Genomic DNA, 21,680 nt, shown 5'->3' on the forward strand with positions numbered 1-21,680 from the left:
GAATCAAAAGGAGAGGCAATGATACATTTGAGTAATATAAAAGGTCCTATTTAGGACTCCTGGATTAGGGGAAACAAGAAAATAAAGGCTTCTGAGGAATTCAGTAATCCCAGGTTTGAAAAGCACCATGGAAAGTGTGACTGTCGACAACATGTTGATGTGCAGAGACTGTTACTTATGGAACTGATGGATATCTGAGAATCCTTAAGGAATGAGACAACTCAAGGTAGCTAAAGATAGGGCTTGTAGAGAGGTATGGCATTTTGCTGAGAACATCGTTCATTTGGTGTGTGTCAGGCAGCTTTCTTCTTGCTGTGTATTAATATATTTTGAACTATGTCTGAGTGGTTTGTTCTGATGGTTGTTAACAGTCAGCATCCATATGTGATGCTTGGTCTTATTTTGGTTGATCACACTGGACTCCTTTCTCCAACAAGGTGACATAAAAACTCAAAATGAAAAGGACGTAGATATGTTTCTCAATTATTGTGCATTTGGCAAGCTGATGAGAATTTTTCTTCCCGATGGATAACTAATTACTTTCAAGCCTATGACTTCTACAGTCATTTGGGGAATGCTTGCTATGAAATTTAAGTACTGGTACCACAACCAGAAGTCAAGGAGTGAGTTCCTTTTAAAAATAATCTCTTTTCAGGAGAACATTTTTTAAATATTAGAGATTTAATTTCAGTTAAATCCCAGCCCTGAAGGAGTTCTTAACACTAAAAAGAAAAATATTCTTGGTGAAGCCACCCAGACGTGAAAAGGGAGAGAAAAAAATAACATATTAATTAAACTGTACTAATTATTATGAGCAGGATTAGCAGAGTGGCATATTCAAAGACAAGCTGAAACTGAAGAATTCTACCTCACACTTAGAGGCAGAAAAAGGAAGTTGAAAGTGGCTGACCATTCGAGAAAAAATTCAGAGTTTAAGCGCGTAGCCAGATAACCTGTTCTCACATGCAGAGGAGAATACGTACATAAGAAGTGGAAGGCAGGACAGAGAGGTCCAAAGAAGTAGAAAATACCAGGTTATCATATATGTTGCTCTGCAATGTGATAGTCCTCTCATGATGAGGTGGGCAATGGCCACAAAAAACTTGCTCACTAAGGCTAATGGAATGAGTAATAAGCAGTGAAGGCAATGGTGTACTTTACAGGATGATATAATCTATACATACACATCTGTAACCTCAGAGCAGGACTGACTCAATAATTTCTCTGACAGGAAGGACAGCCTAGACAGCTTGCTGAGTTCATTAGATATATACTATATTTATACTATACATATATACTATACATTTATAGTAATAAGGCATGAGAAAGGATCACGAGAGTATGTTTCAGTTTTTGCTGTCTTCATCAGCTCTGAACACTAGAATTCATCTGCTTATAGCCTGGCTGCAATCAAAAGACAGCACAGAGCTATGGTGAAATGGAACACCTTGTCAGAACAGCAGCAGAAGAGCAAAGACTGATTTGAGCAGAGAACCATACACATAGTTCATTCCAAAACTGAACTTGGAAGTTGTATCAATAAGAGACGTATCTTCTTGCCTTAAAATCTCTCAGAGGGCAGCAAACGTGATGATGGTATCCTGAAATCACAGCTGGGTAAGTGAAAGTAATGATTCAGAAAGAATTCTCTGAACATAAAGGAAGTCCAAGACGGACTCTTTGCAATAAAGGTGTTTATAGAGAGCTCCTGTGTTTTGTAAAAAGCACAATTTCCTTTGTTAAGACAACTGTGCATAGAGAACTAGTACTACATATTTTTTCTGTGGTATTTTGCAGCATCTGTAAGGTAGTGCACTAATATGATTTACAGGTATGCTGGAAAATCTGTTCAAGTCAAACAGAGTTAAGTTTACATTCTGGGGGCATACGCACCTTACCCACTTCCTGAAGATTTTCCTCCATTTCCAGAGGTCTTAAATTTAGCAATTTTCTCATTTTAAAGGAGCACAAAGGTCTATTTAAAAAAATTAGTTGTGGTTTAAAAAAATTTGGGAGGCACTTACTTCCCCTGTTTCATAAGAAAACCCCTTGGATGCCTTGGAAGGTATGTGTACAAGACATTCTCCCAAATCCACCAAATTCACCTTTGTTGAAATAAGATCAATTCTGATAATACAGAATTATCTTCATAACATAGTTTATAAGAAATGAAGTCATCCCATGGATTTTGCAGCACTTAAAACAGTTCACTTTCCCACAGGAAATCATATTCAGCTCTAATTACATCAGCAGTAATGCTGCACTGTAATATTTCAATGTATTATTCTGGGATCAATATGTAATTTAAGAAAACTTTTCCCCTTCTTGCTTGGTGAGGTTGCCACTACTCTGTATTTTAAAATGTGAATACAGGAGGCACTCAAATTGGACTGTAGTCATGGACCTCCAGAAGGCATTTACCTTTCACTCAAATCATGCTCCCAAGTGTTTTGGTGTCAGCATTTTTTTGATGAAAAATCAGTCAGAACAGGTAGGTCTGTGACACTGTTATCACAGCCCGAAAAAGTGAGAATTGCCACTAGGAACCCATGCAAAAATCCTCAGACTTCTGAGATTATTGAAGAGCTTTTCTGTAGAACAATCTTTCATATTTACAGGATTGTATCATGAGCCATTTTCTGCTGAATGCAAAAGAAAAATGAGGTTTTTAACTTGTGACTCACATCATCTGATTCCCTGATGAGCTCTGTATCTTCCACTTGCACCACTGCATCAGCACCGCATGGAATTGGAGCACCGGTTGTAACGCGCATTACCTGACCAGGCATCACAGTCTGTGTTGGCTGAAAAACAAAAAAACCAGAAAATAATCTACTTCTGAAAAGAACACTTTCAAAGCACTTGACTTTTATGCAAATAATCTGAAAGATTAGAATTCTCACTTGCAGCATGACTCTTGCTATGCTGCGAGTGATATCAACAGGTATAATAAACTCCAATGTATTTAAAGATCATTAGGTCTTTGCTTCACATCTGGCTTTATTTATGTGGTGACATATTAGGTGGCTTCAGTTTTTTCCCCTTAGATTTCTATCGCAAGAATAACTTTCGGAAGAAGCAAGAGACTGATGCTCTGATTGGCTCAGAAAAAAAACTGGCTTAGAAATTTAGCGGTTAGATTCCTCCTCGAAACTTAGATGTGCAAAAATCTAGTAATTCTCTGTGAATATATATGTTTTGTAGAGTAGTCTAGTCCCCAGGGTTGAAATTTATGTGCTTTGGTTTGGTTGGATTTTTGGTCTGTTTTGTTTTACCAGCACACTGTATATGGAAAACCAATACCTTATAAGCATAGTAATGTAACCAGTTGCTTCATTTTTAAGCAGATTTCTTCACACTGAGAGACAGCTCAATACTAGTTCACAGAGAATATCTGTCTTTGTCAGGGTCAGTTTAGCAGAGCATAAAATTGATAATGTTCTACAATTACATGAAGTCACAGAACATTAAAAAATTTCAGCAGAAGCAATACAAAGAATAGAAAAATATCAGAACAACATGATAAAACAAATGACTTGGTTTTAATAATATTTCTCACCAGACAGACTATTTTAACATACACTTTTAAAAATCCAGAGTAAAACTGTAATTTGACAATAACTACTTAATAAATAAATAACTAAAAGAAAAATTTCTAAAAAAATGCATTTAAAGAAGCTGATATGATGATGGTACTGCTGGCTCCCCATGGCACTGTAAGTCAGCCTGACTTATTTAAGCTTTACTGTTATTAGTGAACATGTGCTACACACATATCTACACAGCTGTGATCAAAGCAACATATTCTGTATGTGTCACACATATAATTCATGTGCAGATTGACTCTATACTCCATATGCAGCATTGGAATACATCCAGGCCTTCTCAAACTGTGATTAGCACATATTTGACAGCAACCCACAGGCCTGCAGGCAGTACTGCCCAAGCACTGTTACCTGTCCTGCCCAGCAGTCCTTTACTCCATGACTTTTGACAGGAGGCTGTTGACACCTGCAAACTCTAGACCACTGGCCAACACTTCAGCTGCATAAAGCTGTTTGCCTTGCCCGTTTTTCTACTCCGATTTAGCACTGTCATAGCCTCTGAAAGGTATTACTTAGCAATGTGTGTATATCAAAGACTACTTATTGGGACAGAAGCCCTAGGAAGGGGCTGGGAACGGTCTGTACCTGGCTTACCACAGTTCACAGTGACCTGTGTATCCCAAGAAACAACTGAGCCTGGAGCTGATTGGATCTTGACCCTTTTCTACAGGCAATGTAAATCTAACATCCTTCAAGAATATAAATCAAATGCTAAAATAAATTTAAAAAAAAATCACACTTGCCATATGTCATGGTTAGCGTGTTTTTAGGGCAAGATTCATGCTATCCTAAAGTAGATATCCAAACCAGATGACACAAAAATACTACTTTTTAAAAATAGTATTTATTTCCCACCACAGACTATGCAAGGAGCTGTGGATGGATAGCAGATACTACCATTTATGCTGAGACTGCTTAAAAGGGAAAATAATGTTGTCTAGTGTGTTATTTTGATTTTTATGAAAAGAAATGTTGCAAAAGGTAAAGCTTATGCCTTGGATTATGGGAGCTCTTCTGCATATTGTTGTAGATACAATCTAAAGATTTATTACAAATAGGTTATATTGTTTTGAACTAAGTATTGCTGACTTTGCTGACAAATTTTAGAGGAACAATGTATTACATAAAAAATGTCTCCCATTTAAAAAGCACCACAAAGAATATAAAATGTCTACACTGACTGCCACAAATCAGTGCCTATGGTGATAAAATGTGCTGTAACTAACTGTGTTTTCGGAGTTTACTATTAGATGAGTTAACTTTTCGAGATGCAATGATGTGATACATTTAAACAAATTTATGATACAATAACAATTGCTGTTAGAATTGGTTATGTTGCTTATATATTCAATTTCCTTTTTGTCCTCTGGGAATTTGATCAGATTAACTTTATGAACAAAATTCAACCATCAGATTTGCGTGTGAATCTCCAGGGCTGTGTTCTTCTGTGCTAGAGACTATGAAGATAAAGAAATGATTGCTTCTTAGAAATTATTATACAACAATTTCACAGAAGCTCTTTCAAAGGCCTTTGAGATCTTGCTTTTACATGGAATAGGGCAATACTGGTTTCTGCCCTTTGCCTTCATCAGTGATAATCTACTCAATTTTAGTCACTGAGTAAAATCCAGAGATAATCTACTGAGCACAGCCCCCATCTCAGGCATTTTCTCTTACACACGATTACACCTCTCCTGTGTGATTGACAATGAGCCGTGCTCCTTTCTGTAAAAACGCCCAAGTCGGTGGAACCAGGGAAAATGTCTGTTTTTCATCCTGTATTGTAACTGGCTAGTCACAGTGCCTCTTACAAACATCTTTAGAAAGTCTTGTAGGAAATGTTATGCTCTGACTATGTAAGTCTATAGGAAGAAAACCAATTTTCCCCATCTGTTTCAAAGGCTATGTGGATGGCTCATCACTAGTCATCTCAAGTGTGCCCTAACCTTCCCAAAGCAGGATAGTGTCTGAAAGTTTTCCTCGATACAAAATAAAAAATGGTTGTTAACATGAACATGATCACCTGGAAATGGAATTCAGAAAATAGTACATAATTTAAAAATTGATACAAAAATGTCCAACTTGGCTATATGGCCTCTTGGCAATTCTCAGTCCCATTTTCTTCATTTCTATTTAGTACTTACATAACCTTTTTCCCTACAGGAGGAGCCAAACCTAAAACTATTTTGAACTCCCTGCTGTGAATCATTCTGTTAATTGGTCTGTAACATGAAAGGCAGAATGTTGCTGCTGACAGTGGCTGAAGGGTGAAATGAGACTGAGGAGCCTTCCAAGGCTATAAATAATTTCTTGGGAAGGAGATGAACCTGAAGATGCATTGGCCCAAGAAAAAAACTTTGACCAATTATTCAGAGGTCAACAGCCTTGTTTTTCTAACTTGCCACTGGTATTTCCAGAAATACGCTCTCTCTGCATGTCTCCTCCCACCCAATTTTTGTTCCTTGCCAGAGAGGCTTCCTATTCCCAGTAATCTGGGAGGACAGACTGTCCCTGTAGAGAGACATTTGTGAGCTCTTAAACTTTCTAGGAGGGAAGCAAGTTCCCATTTGCCCTTTTATCTTTTGTACAAACCTGCTGAACTGATTAGGATACTGAAACACTTTAGACCTCTAATGGGCAGTCCTCCCCACTAGAGACAGCTTCAACAGTACTGCTTTCAAGCAACACTGTGCTGTGGTATTTAACTAGCAAAATGATAATATTGATGACAGGGGAATAATGATAGGAGTGATAATTCAGCGGGTTGCTCTGCTGGTTCTTGCTATTTTAAAGTGTCCATAGAAAGGGTTTCTGGACTAATGCTTGAAAATGCAGTCAAGAAAAGCTAAAAATACAAGGCAGGTTAAAAAAATTCTGAATTCATTAGTTTGCCCTTTTTTTTTAAGTATTTAAAGTAGTTTTTACATATTTTGTACTACAGATTCATTAATCCAAGTTCACATGAATATCAGTATTGAGAAGGTGTCTGTTATACCAAAGTATAATTCATGATGATGGATGGGACTTAAAGCAAAAATAATTTTCACAGTTCTCTGTATCTGTCATGATTAGCCAAATTAAAAGTCTGTTACACATTTAGAGGCAGTTCAGCTCCATTTAAAAAAAATTGAATAATCCTGCAACTGGTAATACTTCTAAAACCTGACATAACTTTTGAAATACGTCAATTCTACTTGGATTTTTTTTTGTTTAGAAGTCAAAACGGACACACTAAAATCCTCATTAAAACCAATCAATCCTTTGTTTTGCCTTCTGCTTTTCCCCTTTCTCCATCATTTCACATACAACACACAGAATTATAAACGGGGACTTGAAATAGCTGGAGAAATATTTTAGATTAACTTCTGCTGTCCTAAACAGAAGGTGGCAGGTAGGATTAAATTGACAGAATAACAGTGGTTGAACATAACTGATTTTTTTCCTATTACCCCAGTATTAATACAGGAATTGAATGAAATGTAGTCTTGAGTTTGAGAGTAAATTACAAATTGTGTCTATATATGTATATTTGTAGAGCACAGCAGGTTACAAATGGGTCCTGCCTCAACTTGCTCTTAAAATCAATCCACACATCTCCTAAGGTGCACAAACACTCTTCTCAAACCAGTCTCAAACAAGGCTACTGCCAGGCTTTCTCAAGATTGTTCTGATCATTATTTATCTTTAAAAACTTCATGCTAAATTTTTACACTTCATTTTGCAGGTATCAGTGTGGAACACGCAAGCATCTTATGGAAACAGTTATTGGACTGACACCCTTTAAAAATCTGTCAGCAAGAAGAGGTTAAATTAGGCTTTTCTCTGTTTATGAATAGTTCAGCCACTAGAAATCTTATGTCCCCAAACATTGTACTAGGGCAGACCATTATTCTATGCACTCCTATCAGACATGTCAGCACAATGCTCTGAAGTATTTTGGGATATCCTTGTTAGTTCCTTACATAACTGTACTACCTCACTTTCTGAAATCATGTCCCAAGGCACATAGCAGGAGGGTCGGTACAGCTGTGTCCTAGTTCACGCCACATCCAAGAATACTGAATTTTCGAGCACTAGGAACACTTGTAAAAAGACAAAGCAAAATCTTACAGCAGAAAAATACATAAAAAAGTAAGAAAAAAGAAACTGTGCTCACCTGCTCACCGGCCTGGGATTCTCCTATGATGAATCGATCTCCCGGGCCATCAGCAGCTGTTAAGATGGACAATACAAATGGTAAAAGATGAACCAAAACAAATGATGACATTCTAAATTAAGAATGGGAGAAATAAAGATGATTTAAGATTCGGTTCTTCAGTTTCAGCATGACTAAGGTTATAGAAGTTCTGAAAACATTTTACATTTTAGGTCCTTTGAGTTGTATTTATTATTTTGAAAACTACAGGTTCTAGAGAACAGAGTATTTTTAACTGAAATTTTCTGGGCAATATGGGGTCAAGTAAATGAAGATTAGGAGGAATTACATTAATAACAAAGATTTAAGAGCGTTCATGAGATTATTTTTATAAAAATTTCCACCGTGAGAAAATATTTTTTAAGTGAAAGCAACACAGGGGAATCATATGTTTCGCAAATGTATTATGCACTTCTTTTTCTAGACAACAATGCAATATTGACATTTCTAGATTCTATCTCTATCTTGGAAGGAAAATATGGAAAAGTGCAATGATTACAGACTTCATAGATGACCACACAGTCGTGAAGAGGAATAGGGCTAAGATAATGCAATCTGGACTGACACATTAGAACTTTGAGTCCTGTTTCTTTCTGTAACTTCAGATTAGCACTGATCTAGCTACCTTGCACTTCTCATTGAAGCAATACTGAAAATTAGGAGTCAAAGATCACTGATTTAACAAGTCTCCAGGACTTCCAATTTAGCAAATCTGTACTTTTACAGGGACAAAAAAGGCACTATTACTTATGAAATTTAAACTCCTGACTGCCTCAAAGGTCTTTCAGCAAGTTGCATTCATGGTATTATAGGCTTTACCATGATGTAAAGCATGTATGAAGCACAAGCAACTCTGGCTTTCCAAGCACAGCTGTCATGCTACCAAGAGTGGTCAGAAAACCCAGGTTCATATGATCACGCTTAAATAGGTATTCTTATTAATTTTAAATCTTTAGCTGTCAAAAGTTGATTTACCAGAGATGAAGTCTAATCGGTGACAACCGTTATCTTAATACCTTCTGTTTTACTTCAAGAGCCCTGAATATACACCTAGATAACCTTATATTGAGAAGAACTGCTTTCAGGAAGGATGCCCATTCAGTCTGCATAATGATTTATCACATTTGTACTCAGGCACTGGCTGCAGATTTGCAGATAATTATCTATTGTACTTAGTCATGTTTGAAGACTAATAATTAACGTAACTTTAAAAGCCTATCAAACATACTAATCTATGAGCTTTAGAACAAAATCTAAAATAAGAAAGTAGAAAAGCACTTTTCAACTAGTTGTCCTTGAATAATGCATTTAATACTAGTGAAAACAGTTGTCAGACCTTCACTGAAAAATTGTACTTGGATGATCCAGCAAAAGAAGAGAAAGAAATCCCTAACAGCAAAATTTTTTTAAATCTGATAAAATACAACTGAATTAGATTTTATTTCCCCACTGGTAATAACATGAAGACAAAGTTTGTAGATGATGTACAACTGACATAACTTGAAAAAAGGACAAGGTTTTGGGCAGACAGGTTTATGTCACTGAAAGCTAATCCTTAATTTTTTGGTAAGAAATATCCAATAGTTAATATTGTATTGAATATTGTCTCTGCCTACAAGCGGTTTTTTTCATATTCTAAGATAATGAGAACAAAAAGAATAGAAAAAAACAGAATAGAATATAACTGCCTGATCAATTCAGGACTGACCAAAAGATAAAGCAAATAATTAAGGGAATTGTTAAAATGCCTTTGAAACACAGACAGGCTTGGGGCATCAATCCACCCTCTAGAAAGTCTTTTCCAGTGTTTGACCACCCTCTTGGTAAAGAACTGTTTCCCAATGTCAAGTCTAAAGCTCCCCTGGCACAGCTTTGAACTATTCCCACACATCCTGTCACTGGACGCCAGCGAGAAGAGATCAACACCTCCCACTCCCCTCCTCAGGAAGCTGTAGAAAGCTGTGAGGTCACCTCTGAGCCTCCTTTTCTTCAAACTAGACAAACCCAAAGTCCTCAGCTGCTCCTCATAGGACACTTCTTCCAGTCCTTTCACTCAGCTCTGGACACACTCAAATATTTCAGTGTTACTCTACTTGAATCCACTGCAAAAATTATGGTCTTGTGTGTTGTTTCTGACAGAAGCTGTTGAAGACAGTGTTCATGATCATTCTGTTCATTCTGCATGTTTACTCAGATTGTACTTGTGCTTTCCCTTGCCCCGCAGCAATCAGGTTGCAAGACAGCATTTGCTTGATCCCAAGGCCCTTGTCACTCAGTGTTCTACTCAGAGCTCACCCTCTTAGCTTTTTTCAGTGTCACATAACCTGTATTTCTCTGGCTACATCTGCACCCCCATTTTGGTCTGCCTGTCTCTCACACATAGACCACAGACAGCTGCAAACTCATCTTGTAGACCTGAAATTTTATAGTGGAAGCTATTGGACTACATCCATTGCCTATGTTTTCAGACTATTTCATGGACAGTTGCTTTCCACTGTTTCAGCTGCCAGAAACAAAAAGGATATTTTAATGTCCCCAGAAGGAAGTTGGGTATTGTGTACAAATTTCAACACGGTGTTACAACAATTTGACTGCTACCACAATTAAATCACTACTATTGTAATGTTCAATCTTGTATATTTTAAATTTTCTTCATAGATATCTGAGGTGAGCATCATTAGTGTTACTTTACAAAGAAACAAACTGATGCAAAGAGAAGCAACTGGCTCAAAATGATGTAGCACTTTGTGGCAAAGCACAGTATGAATTCAGGTCTCCTGGGAAACCATATTCACTGCTTGCAATGAGTAAAGTCACACTACTCATTTTCACAGAACACTTCACCGAATATTCTGAGTTGGAAGGGACCCACCAGGATCGTTGAGTTCAGCTCTTAAGTAAGTGGCCTATACAGACATCGAACCCACAACCTTAGTGTTATTACCACCATGTTCTAACCAATTGAGCTAATCTCAGGGTCATATATGGGAGCTGCAATATTTTTAAAGTAAAAATCAGTTCTTCTTTTGAGGTGTGTCCATAAAAGAACATTCTTGTAAGTTTTTTCAAAAATTCTCTAATGCAATCAATAAAATATTCACTAATAGGAAGTTGGATCTGTAACAGTTCAAGAAAGTAACAGATATGTAAGAAAATCCCCATTAAATCAACAACAGAAGAATACAAGAAGAATCTGTAATTCAGAAACAGATGTTCCATTAATCTTCTGAATTCTTAAGGAAATGCAAGAAATGCACTAGTAACAGAGTTGCACGTCTGTGAGCACACATGGATGTACATTTGCTTGTGGACATATGCATCCACTTAAAAGATCTGAACTCAGCTTTATGGCCTTCCTTCAAGACAGTCTTATTCTATGTAACTGTGACTTCAGCAATGATCTGAATCAAATCTAAAGGAAAATAACCACTGCTGGATCCAAAACAGGTGAACTAACATGTTATAAAGTGGTTTTCCAGACACTGTCTACAAAGTGAGTGTTTACCTCTGACAGCGTAGCCATCTTTTACTGATGCTGGAAATGGCGGTAGATTATCTTTTGCATATACATCTTGAGCAAGGACTCGGCCCATTCCATCTAGAAAAGAGAAAAGACCATGTTCCATGTCATTACAGCTAGTGAAAGGGGGAAAAAAGTTAACAGCCATGTGCTCTGATAGGTGAAATGTGTATGTATGGGACACACAGATCTCTCAGGCTTTTGATTTTTGCCTCTACATAAAAGAAAAAAGACTGGAGTCTGAAAGTACTGATAAAGGATTTGTTCAGTAAGTCTGTGCTCCTGGTTGTGGTTAAATTGCTGACAGTAGATTTGAATGCCAAGTATCCAAACCCAAAGGTTTAGATAAAAGCTCTGATGTAGGGTCAGACAGAAAAAACAAGTATTTTCTTCTTTAAGTCAAGTTTTTCTCCTGAGATCTTTTAAAATTATGTATTTTCCTTTATTTAAATTTTTATAAAAATTTTTTTTAAAAGCTTTTAAAATGACATTTCAGAAATGAATCTTGTGTGCAAAAGGTGAGAGGTGATGGATTGAGGACTCACCAGTAACAATGGACAAGTTTTCATAAATTGACAAAAAAGTTTTGCAATAGATTAGCTTTGCCTAATTGCTGAAAGCATTTCTGCTTAATGGAGGGTGAGTGAACATAAGTGTCAAGATTATTTATGTAAATGTACAATGTTATAGTTCTAAATATTTTAAAAGCTGTTTCAAACAGACCCTTTTCCTTCACTTAGTGACTATGACTGATAAGTTGTAATTTGGCTCAGCTTCCCTGTAGAGATTGATATGAATTATTTCACCCTCAGTCAAGTGGCTGGTACTTTTATGGCACCAGCAAGAGCCTTTTTTTAGTGTAATGTGGAACAGAACGGAAAATATGTAACTTACCCATTCATACAATGTAAGCATAAAAAAGCATATTCGTTACATGTGTGATTAGATGGATTGGAAAGGGGTATATGGGTCAGAACTACTGAGATCGGCTTGATTCCCGTATGTCTAAGTAGAAGAAGGGAAACTCAGCTCATAATAGAGGCCACTGTTCCTAGGGTGCACAGGAAGGCAATATCCAGCTGAAAGTATGAAGGAATGAGAGGATGCATGAATATTTCTACCAGGAGAATTTGCATGGATATGTGCTTTAGAGATTATGGTCTTTGAGACACACCAAAAAAGAGACATGCATGAAGTATGTTTCTTATTTTACAGAGAGGGAAATCAATGTGGTTCTGGATTCCTTGGGAAGGCAGAAGGCTTAACACTGCACACTAAATGGACAGGTTCTGTTAAAAAGTGTACCTACTCGATTTGAAAGTGTTCAGCTCCAGTGAAGTGCTATTATAATGAAGATTTTACGTATTAACATAAAGTGATTTAGCTAGCAATTAATTATCATAACATCATTGTGTTCACATCCATATGTATTAACTTTCAGCCTGAATTTAATATTCACGCTGCATTTCTGAAATAAGTATTGCCATGAAAATGCTGATAAAACCTGTTAAAGCAACTAAAAAAGCACCTTTGTGATGGACATTAATTCACCTGTGCATTACGGCGTATCACTGCCTGTGATACACAATATACAAGTTATTAAAAGCTCACAAAAGCTCGTACACTTACACTGAATAAAAGAATGCAGAAACAGACATTTAAATTAAACCACAGAAAAGGCAGCTATCAAAGGCCTAGTAAAAACACCCTTTGTTCCAAAATGCACGAAATCTCATACAAAAGTGATGCTTCTAATTTTAGCAGGCATGTTGTGTCTTCCTTTTGCTTCTTGTCTGCATGCAAAATCACACCAATTAGAGCAAAGTTGAACAGTATGTTCTTGGCAGAATGCCAAGAAAGGAATAAATGGCCAGCCAGTAATGGGAATGAATTTTATTACAGGGAGAAAAATGTTAGAATTACTTGGTGAAGCAGCCTTAGGTATTTAAAAATGAAGCAAGTCAGCAACTTGGACAATCTGAAGTACCTCTGTACCCTCTTTTACTTAAGCAACTATTCTAAAAATATAGTTTGACCTTATTTTGATTAATTGTAATTCAAAAAGATGTTCTGAATTATTTTAATGTCATCAAACTACCCCTTGTGATGCCCACAGCTTTTAACACAAAATGGAGAACTACATTAAACTCACTTTCCAAATGTGGCTATTTGCTAAAGCTTAGGTGATGGCACTGGTACAGTTCTGCAAAGAACTTTGGTTTCTCAGGGTATTGATACTGGGGCACAGCAAATAGACAGATCTTGTACTAAAGGTGATGGATTTTGTGAATACTGCCCTGGTAGCACTTCACTGTGATATGAAAAGTCAATGCTATCAAAAAAATCAGCTAGGCTCTTGGACTAGACCTGCTCTGTTCTCAGGCTTAAGCTTATGCTTAAGCTCAAAAAGTGTAGATTGCTTCTGCATTGCACTTTTATTATCAATTAAACTTAAATGTATCTTCTTAGTTTCAGAAGAATAATCATAATCATGTTTTCTAAAGGCTTATATGTGTACAGAGCTATGCTCAGGTAACTAAATTTAGTTGAAATAAAAAGCTAATTGGGGGCTTCATACCAGATATAAATGATAGCAGATGGGAAATATGCTTCAGATGCCTTTGGTTTATGGCAGTTCTATAAAATGTTTTAGGACTGTCCATTTTTTATTTTAATATGAAAGAGGTTAAATGATCTATTGAGTCACTGAGCAATTTACCAGTGTGAAAGTCATGTTTAAAAGATAACTTTACTTATCCTCCCCCTCATGTTAGGAGAGAATAGATAGATTCGAGAGACTGCAGCATACTTTGACTTAATCAAGAATAAAATCAGGACTTTACTGACTATTTGTACAGAATAACATTTGGCAGCTTTATTTATAAGGATGAATGCTATACACGATGTTTAGTAATGTAACTGAATCAGGTTAAATTAATTCGGCAATTTGCAATCCTAGAACTTTATACATTTCACTTTTCTTACAGAGAGATTGTGCTCCTAAAAGATAGTTTTGAGGAGCTCAGTGTTAATTCAAGACACAAAAACACACAGAAAACAAACACAGCACAACAGTGCTTTTCTGAGTACAGTTTAAGACCTCCAGGACTACATTTTTATTATTTTCCAAAATTAGAGGTATATGAACTGAAAAATAAATGAATCCATAACTAAATGAAAACTCAGTCTTAACTCATTGCATTCTTCAAAATTAACATCAACCATACATGTGTGTGCACACATGAACACACGCACACATACACACACACACACACACATACACACATATGTGCCTATACAAAACAATCCTACATACTTGTCTGTATAACATTATGGTGATCACTTAAGAACTTCTGAAAATGAGTTTTCATCTTGAGATTTTTATCCATAGATAAGGGAACTGAATTTGCAGTATCACAGACACAGATATGTCCATTATGATGTCTCCTATAGGCTAAATCCTGAAATTTCATAAGATATACTTGAAAATCTTACAGTGCTAAAAAAAGTGTATACTTCTTGAAAAATAAATTGTGAGATACAATTTTGCACTACACTGCAAAAATATGAAGGAATATGTCTTTGTTAATATCTTCATTATTGGTACACTTATGTGAACATGAAATCAGACTCTATCTTTGAAGCTAACAGGTGTGATAATACATACAGTCTACTAAATCAGTATGTCAATATGAAGACATCTTGAAAGTTTGTGGCAGCACAAAGATTTGGTGAAGAGTATGAAAACTTTGAACTTTCAAGCCAGAAGACAGAACATTCCATTCAGAAATCATGTGGACCTCTCTGCTATCTGCAGTCCACCAATGTCCTAAACCGTTTGCCTCTTGAGGCTCATAGTTCCACTATGTCTTTGCTCACTACCTTACCTTTGGACAATCTGGAAGAATCCCTGGAGGAGGTTTCCTCTCCCCTACCTACTTTAGGTTTACTTGTCAGCATGCTTCCAGTCATGGTTTTGCACCAAGAACATTCTCCCAGATAATGGCTAGGCTTGGTGTAAGGGATAGCAGAAGCAAGGGAAGCACCTAATAGGCATTACGAACACCCTGTTTCAGGAGGGAGGATAGTTTAGCTGAATAAACATGAGAGGTGCCCTGCTAATTCCTTTTAAGGCCAGAAAATGGCTTCACCTATCCCTACTTACTTATGAGTATAGGCACAGTCACAAAGTCTGATATTTTGCCTGCTGTTTGGTGTCTTTGTTTATTATAAAGACTGTATAAATCAAAACCAGTTACCCTTTAATTACAAAGTTTTGATAAATCAAACATTAAAAGGAAGTAAGAAAATGATCAAATGTAGTGGTAGAATAGAAAAGGAATTGTCATGTTTATGAGAAGAAGGGGAAAATTCTGGAATGTGTAGTAGGCTAAGTAGAAACTGGAAAAACAGACTGAGACGAACTGTTAAAGATATAGACACGGAAAAAAGTGACCTGGAATCAACAATCACTTTCCTTTGATCATTAATCTCAGATTGGAAAGGGGCTTAGTGAGAATCTCCCATAGTAAAAGAACAGAGTAAGCCAATCACCGTACAACTTGGAGCTACTTGGCATGTACAAAAGTCCAGTCTTAACCACTGAGGCAAATTATGGTTGAGTATAATATGTTTGCTGCATATAACACAAACCAGAAGAAAATTCATTTACACATTTTATTAGAGTTCCATTACAGACTCCTTCAGGGAGGAGCACTGAGGTCAGTTGACATTCTCCTTACTTTGAAAGGAGATTTCCTATATTATTGGCATTTTCTAAAGCACCTTCTCCTGGAGAAAGTACTGCTTCATATACCTCACAAAATTAGTAAAAGATAAAGTTGTCAAATATGGAAATAATCACCCTAATCCTCACAAAATATCCAACTTAAAATACCTCTGTAGTTGATGATTTCTGTTCCAAGCACTGGGGTCATCTCCAGAACTGTGATGAAGGCCTTGTCCATAGATGTCAATGGGAATGGAGACATGCGGTGTCTTCTTGCTACCTTGGTAATGTCAACAGCACTGTGACCTGCAATGAGAAAGAACCAAGTTTATGTATGCTACAATGTGCAGATTCACATAGTGATGTTAATTTAAACCACTTTACTGAAACTAATCTGGCACTTTGGAGTAAATTAAATTAGTTAGTTATCATCATTGAGCATTCATGTCAGACACTGGGAAAGCACTGTATTCAAGTAGAATCAACAGAGATTTAAAACGAACTGCAATTTACAGTTGAAAAAGTTCACAGAAGTGTATATCCTTATTTATAATGAAAAACATACCAGAAGTCTTGATGAGCACAAATCCAAAACAGAAACCCTTCAAGATGATTCAGTATTTTACACTGAGGATGATAATCTGAGGCTAATTCAGTTCTATGAACTATGAACTCAGGACGATTCACTCCATTCTGTTCTCCACAAATACATCTCAATATGCTCTGTGCCACGCACAGATAAAACATAAGAATGGACATTGTGCCAGTCTGTAATCCAAGAGTGAGATGGGAGTCAAAAGGTTTGAAAGGAGGATAGAGAGAGCACAATGAAATCATTGGGCAGTCAGCACAGTAGACAGTGTTTCCAGCTAGCGGGCATCCTACCTATTGTCAAGATTTTGTAGTCACCATAGCAAAGTGTTGTTTAAATGTATAATTTGAGTGAAGGCAGCAGGACACCTTAACGGAAGCTTACTTTTCCCAACTATGAGGGACAGGCAGGGAGAAAATATCACAAAAGTTGTTTGAAAATGAAGTCAGCAGCATGTTTGATTTCATGATACTTACTGAGAGAGTAAACAAGGAGACAACAAGCTTTAAAGGATTTTGGAAGTGAAGATAAGCAAGAAGAGAAACTATTGCACGACTACATAAACTAGAGTAACACATACAAACCAAAAGATTAAGACAATTGCAGTTGCAGAATATCTTGAAAGGATTTACCTAGAATAAGAAGGTATTTTTGAGAGCCAAAGTGGATGATGTTCTTTATGTAATATGTAATGATATTCCTAAAGCAACATGAATTATAATAAGAAAGCATTAACAAATAATAGGAACTAATTGTTAATGACATGATTTTGCTTTGCAGTAGCTACCTAAGTATCCCATTTGCTGCTGCACATGCCTTCAAATTCTGGAAAAAAGTAGATTATTGCTTTAAGTGTAGTCTTCTAATAAAAAATAACTAAAAAATAGTAAAACAATCACACAATATAAGTTCTTCCTTCAGAAGAGAAGGTTTCCTAATTAATCTGTATATCTGATACTTCTTTCAGCACTAACACATGCTTGCCTTTTGATGTGGTAAATTGTTCATTGATTACATTTTGCTGTCAACAAAGTAACTATCTTTCAGAGGAAGAAGTAGAGACAAGGAAAACTGCCCACCTAATTTTCCTAAGAAAGATTCTGGAAGAAACTATTTGAACAATCTCTGTATGTATTTGGAAGATACATGACCATAAAACCACGCCCTGTGAATTTGTCAATCACAAATAATTTTTAGTTGACTAAATTCCTATCTTTAAGATTGCAGTTGGCATTCTGTGGAAGACAGAAACAGCCAATGAGGTATATTCTAACTATATTAAGACTTAGTGAGAATCACTCTTATACCTCACTTTTTCTTCGCAAACTAGGGAGAAGTGATCCAAATTTAACTATTGTAAGATAAAAGTGTAACTAATGGAAAAAACTGCACTCCTGGTTCTAACAACAGGGATCTTCCTAGCAAGCTTGCATTTCCAGTTATTATTCCTGTATTTTGTTAACAACCTCATTAAAAAGGAAAAGGAAAGGGAAGTATTTGTCATATATAGTCAAACTTCCCATACCCTTCTCTGTATAGAAAAAGAAACCCTGCTTAGCAGCACTGTAAATCCTGCAGGTCCAGCAGATTCCACACATTTTCCTAACGTTTTCTTGTAAGTTGGGAAAAATGAAGGAAGATGCTAGGAAAAAATATGTGTGGCAGTGAACAACCTTGATGTTGCAGCCATTAGATGCTTTTGTGTTTTAGTGCTACCTAAAATTCACTGTAAGCTACTTCAGAGACTATTATTTTACTTCTTTAACCCTTAAAAAGTGAATGAATTCAGAGGTTTTTGAATGCTTTGAATGGTGCCCAGAGTACTACCTTCAGATTCGCAAGTCTGTCCATAATACACCGTCATTTGTTTAAGCCAAAGGTTCTGTTAAAATCTGAGAAATCTCAGAGAAATCTCTGACAAATCTACCTTCTTCCTAATCTCTGACACCTTTGTTCCAACACCAAAAGTAAGCCCCATTCTTACTGCAAGACAGGCCAAGAAAATAAAGCATCTCTAGGTTTAACGCTAGCATGAATAACCTTAATGAAGAAAGGAAGAAAGATGCAGGTGTAACTACTAACCCTTCTCTCTCCCTATTTCTTCCTATCACACATTTAAACAGATCCAAAAGACAAAAAAATAATGATTTTTTAAATTCTAAAATTACTAAATGGTACTTTTTACTTACAAGTAAGTGACATTAAACAACTCCTCATACTTTCCCAAGTTATCTTTCACTAATGTGAAATGTCAGATGGTTCTAAAAATAACTACTTACAGCAAGCTGCATTTTGTATGACAAAATAATCCTCTAGCTTAGAAGCGGCTAAGTCAATTGGTTGCATAAGGTAGAAAATTCCTGACATCCTTCTCTTTTATCACCAAAACAACTTCCTATTGCTGTCATTGCACATATATGTATACACACACACACACATACACACACACACACGTATATGGTGGATCAAATTTTACACTAGAATAATTCCCATAAAACAAAGGAAAAGAATTGTGCAAATTAAAGAACACATCATTTGGATAAATCTGCATTCTTAATCTTTGCATTTTTTTGTTTGGTTTTATGTAATCCAACATTCAAATTAATGCTCATGAAAATAAAAATCATTATAGTCAATCTGAGAACTTCCATTTTCATTGTCTTTAAGTATTGATTCTTGTCCATAAAACCTGGACACACATGATCATTTACAACAATACATCACCACAAACAACACAGACCTCCATGTCATTAGAAAAACAACTTGGAAGAATAAATTAAAAGATGTCTCTCCATCAATACATGAACAATGGGAGCTGTTTACACTTTTATCTTTGGACTGAATTTCACTGTCTTAAGTTATTAAATTTCATCTGCAAACCCACTTATGTCCCAACCATATACTTCTGATCTGATTATCATTTGCTGTCTCCTGAGCAGTCTTAGTTTTTCAATAGAGCTATGAAGTTTCAGTACGTACTTGCTCTGAGGATGTTCTCCTTGCTGCTGCACCTAGACTGGACCTGCAGAGAGAGCACGGATTCTATGAGCTACAGAAGTTAACAAGAATGCAAAATACAGAGATAAAATGGGCAAGCTCCTGGGATCTAAGACAGAGGCTATACATATTTTCAGCAACATTCTTACATATTTTGCATAAGATAAGTATATTTATGCAGAACAGTAGTAGCTGATGGTCAGAATCTGATACAAGCAATTTGATTCCATACCCTTCTCATAAGAAACAAGATGGCCTCAGGACAGTAATAGGGAAAAATCAAAGAACAGAGTGTTTGAAGTCATATGTTAAGTTCCAGTTTTCAACAAAAAATCCACATTTTCTTATACAGTTGTAATTACAGTAGCTCTGAATCTAGGTCCTATGATTAGACAGAACACTAACATAGCTAACATATATTATCATGACTTGATTTAACATTCTATTGTTGATATATTCAGGTACTATAGAAAGAGTTTAAAGTATTCAATATTCAATTTCAATTGTGTTGATTCTGAAAATGTTTAATAAGAATTCTTCACAACTGGATAAGCAACTCACAATTGTATAAACAGCTCCTGGCTGGAGCCAGATAAATTTACTCAGCTGTTCCTGTTTGGTTAAAAGAAATGCTATGTTGAGTATAAATTTTACAGTGCAATTCTAGTTTAAAAAGTAACTGTGTGAGAATGGCAAATGGATTCTCAATAAATTCCTTGATGATTAGCTGCCACTGTGCTATTCCAGATAGTCTGATTTCAGGGAAATTTGACAATTCATATTGGTCTAATACTGTAGTAAAACTGGACATTTAAAGTTCCATCTGTTTACCAGAAAGATTTAAAAAAGAATTGTTTTTTTGAAGAGTATCAGCACTGCAAACACAAGACAGTATAAATTTTATCTATACTGAGGCATCAGCTCTTGTTAATTCTTCTCAGGTTGGGAAGGATAGCACAACGTATAATAACTCTGAAGCTGCAAGATTTTGGATGAACTACTGGCAGGCCAGCTGACTGAATTGGCAGCACTTGAATAATAAACATTTTGCATGGACAAAACCCCAGCTAAAGAAAACTTCATAAGAAAACAAACCTCTGAGATAGTAAGAATGGAATCCTTCTCTTTTTTACTTTACTGACAAAGGTATTTTAAATTTCAGTGAGAGTATTAATAAAGTAAAACCGTGTACATGTGGTGAAAGAAGTGGAATAGCACAGGTGATGCTGAGGGTGTAATTTCCCAGCAGAACATTTGTCTCTGCTGAAAGAGCAAAGGAGTGAATCCAGATTATCTTTCAGATCTCACTTGGAATTTGCACTTACAGAAAAATTGCCTAGAAAGTGAATATGTATGATCTAACAACTGATGAAGAATGGTACACGCTTAACCCCCTAAAAGCTGTCTTCAGAAAGGAACAACCATGAAAGGTTGAAACCAACTGTGCCCCAGCTTCTAAACCTCTTTCTTCTGTTCCACAGCAGCTTGCCCCAAATGTATATTCACATAAAAAAATTGGATTCTACAGCGCAACACAGTCTACTTATTGTAATGGAATAACTTATGGAAAGTAATGTTGCAACTTAGAGTGGGTTATGGTGTCCTTCCCTGAAAAAAACTCTTGTTTAACAAAAACAAACAGAAAAAACCCAAGCCCTCCCCTCTTCCCACCAAAAATACTATACAAGAAAACTGCAAACAAAATATTAATGATGTCCAAATTTGGCCCAGAGTTGTTTTACCAGATTTTAAAGGCATAATATGAACTCTCTCTGGAAGAAGTAAATATTTACCTATAATTTACCAAAGAACAATTCTGGACCAAAAAGATGGTATAATGGTAGGAAAGAAAGCACAAAAAAAAGAGAAGCACAGATTAAGAGAGAGAGGGAGAGAGAGAAATAGAGAAGCAGGATGGACGTGGCAAGGCAGAAGATGGTGTGTGCAAAAGGAGACATGGGTCTATGTGTGTAAGACTACTGTTTAAAATGGAAGAGGCTCTCTTATTTCTCACTGAAAAACATATGAAAAGAGAAAATGAG

The 21,680-nt window shown here is 36.3% G+C and overlaps 1 protein-coding gene across 8 annotated transcripts in view; it reads right to left on the bottom strand.

Moving 5' to 3' along the window:
* The window catches only part of GPHN (gephyrin), a 288,205-nt gene that overhangs the window by 33,826 nt on the left and 232,699 nt on the right, over positions 1 to 21,680 (bottom strand). For all 8 annotated transcript variants that reach the window (XM_017829764.1, XM_017829762.1, XM_017829761.1 and 5 more), the window contains 5 exons: positions 19,621 to 19,663; positions 16,218 to 16,355; positions 11,306 to 11,398; positions 7,762 to 7,817; positions 2,685 to 2,804 (listed from right to left, as the gene is read on the bottom strand). In XM_017829764.1, the coding sequence (XP_017685253.1) occupies positions 2,685 to 2,804; positions 7,762 to 7,817; positions 11,306 to 11,398; positions 16,218 to 16,355; positions 19,621 to 19,663 (450 nt within the window). The remainder of the gene's footprint in view (positions 1 to 2,684; positions 2,805 to 7,761; positions 7,818 to 11,305; positions 11,399 to 16,217; positions 16,356 to 19,620; positions 19,664 to 21,680) is intronic.

Source organism: Lepidothrix coronata, unplaced genomic scaffold (genome assembly GCF_001604755.1).
Source record: "Lepidothrix coronata isolate B3197 unplaced genomic scaffold, Lepidothrix_coronata-1.0 Scaffold168, whole genome shotgun sequence".
NCBI classification, from domain to species: Eukaryota; Metazoa; Chordata; class Aves; order Passeriformes; family Pipridae; genus Lepidothrix; species Lepidothrix coronata.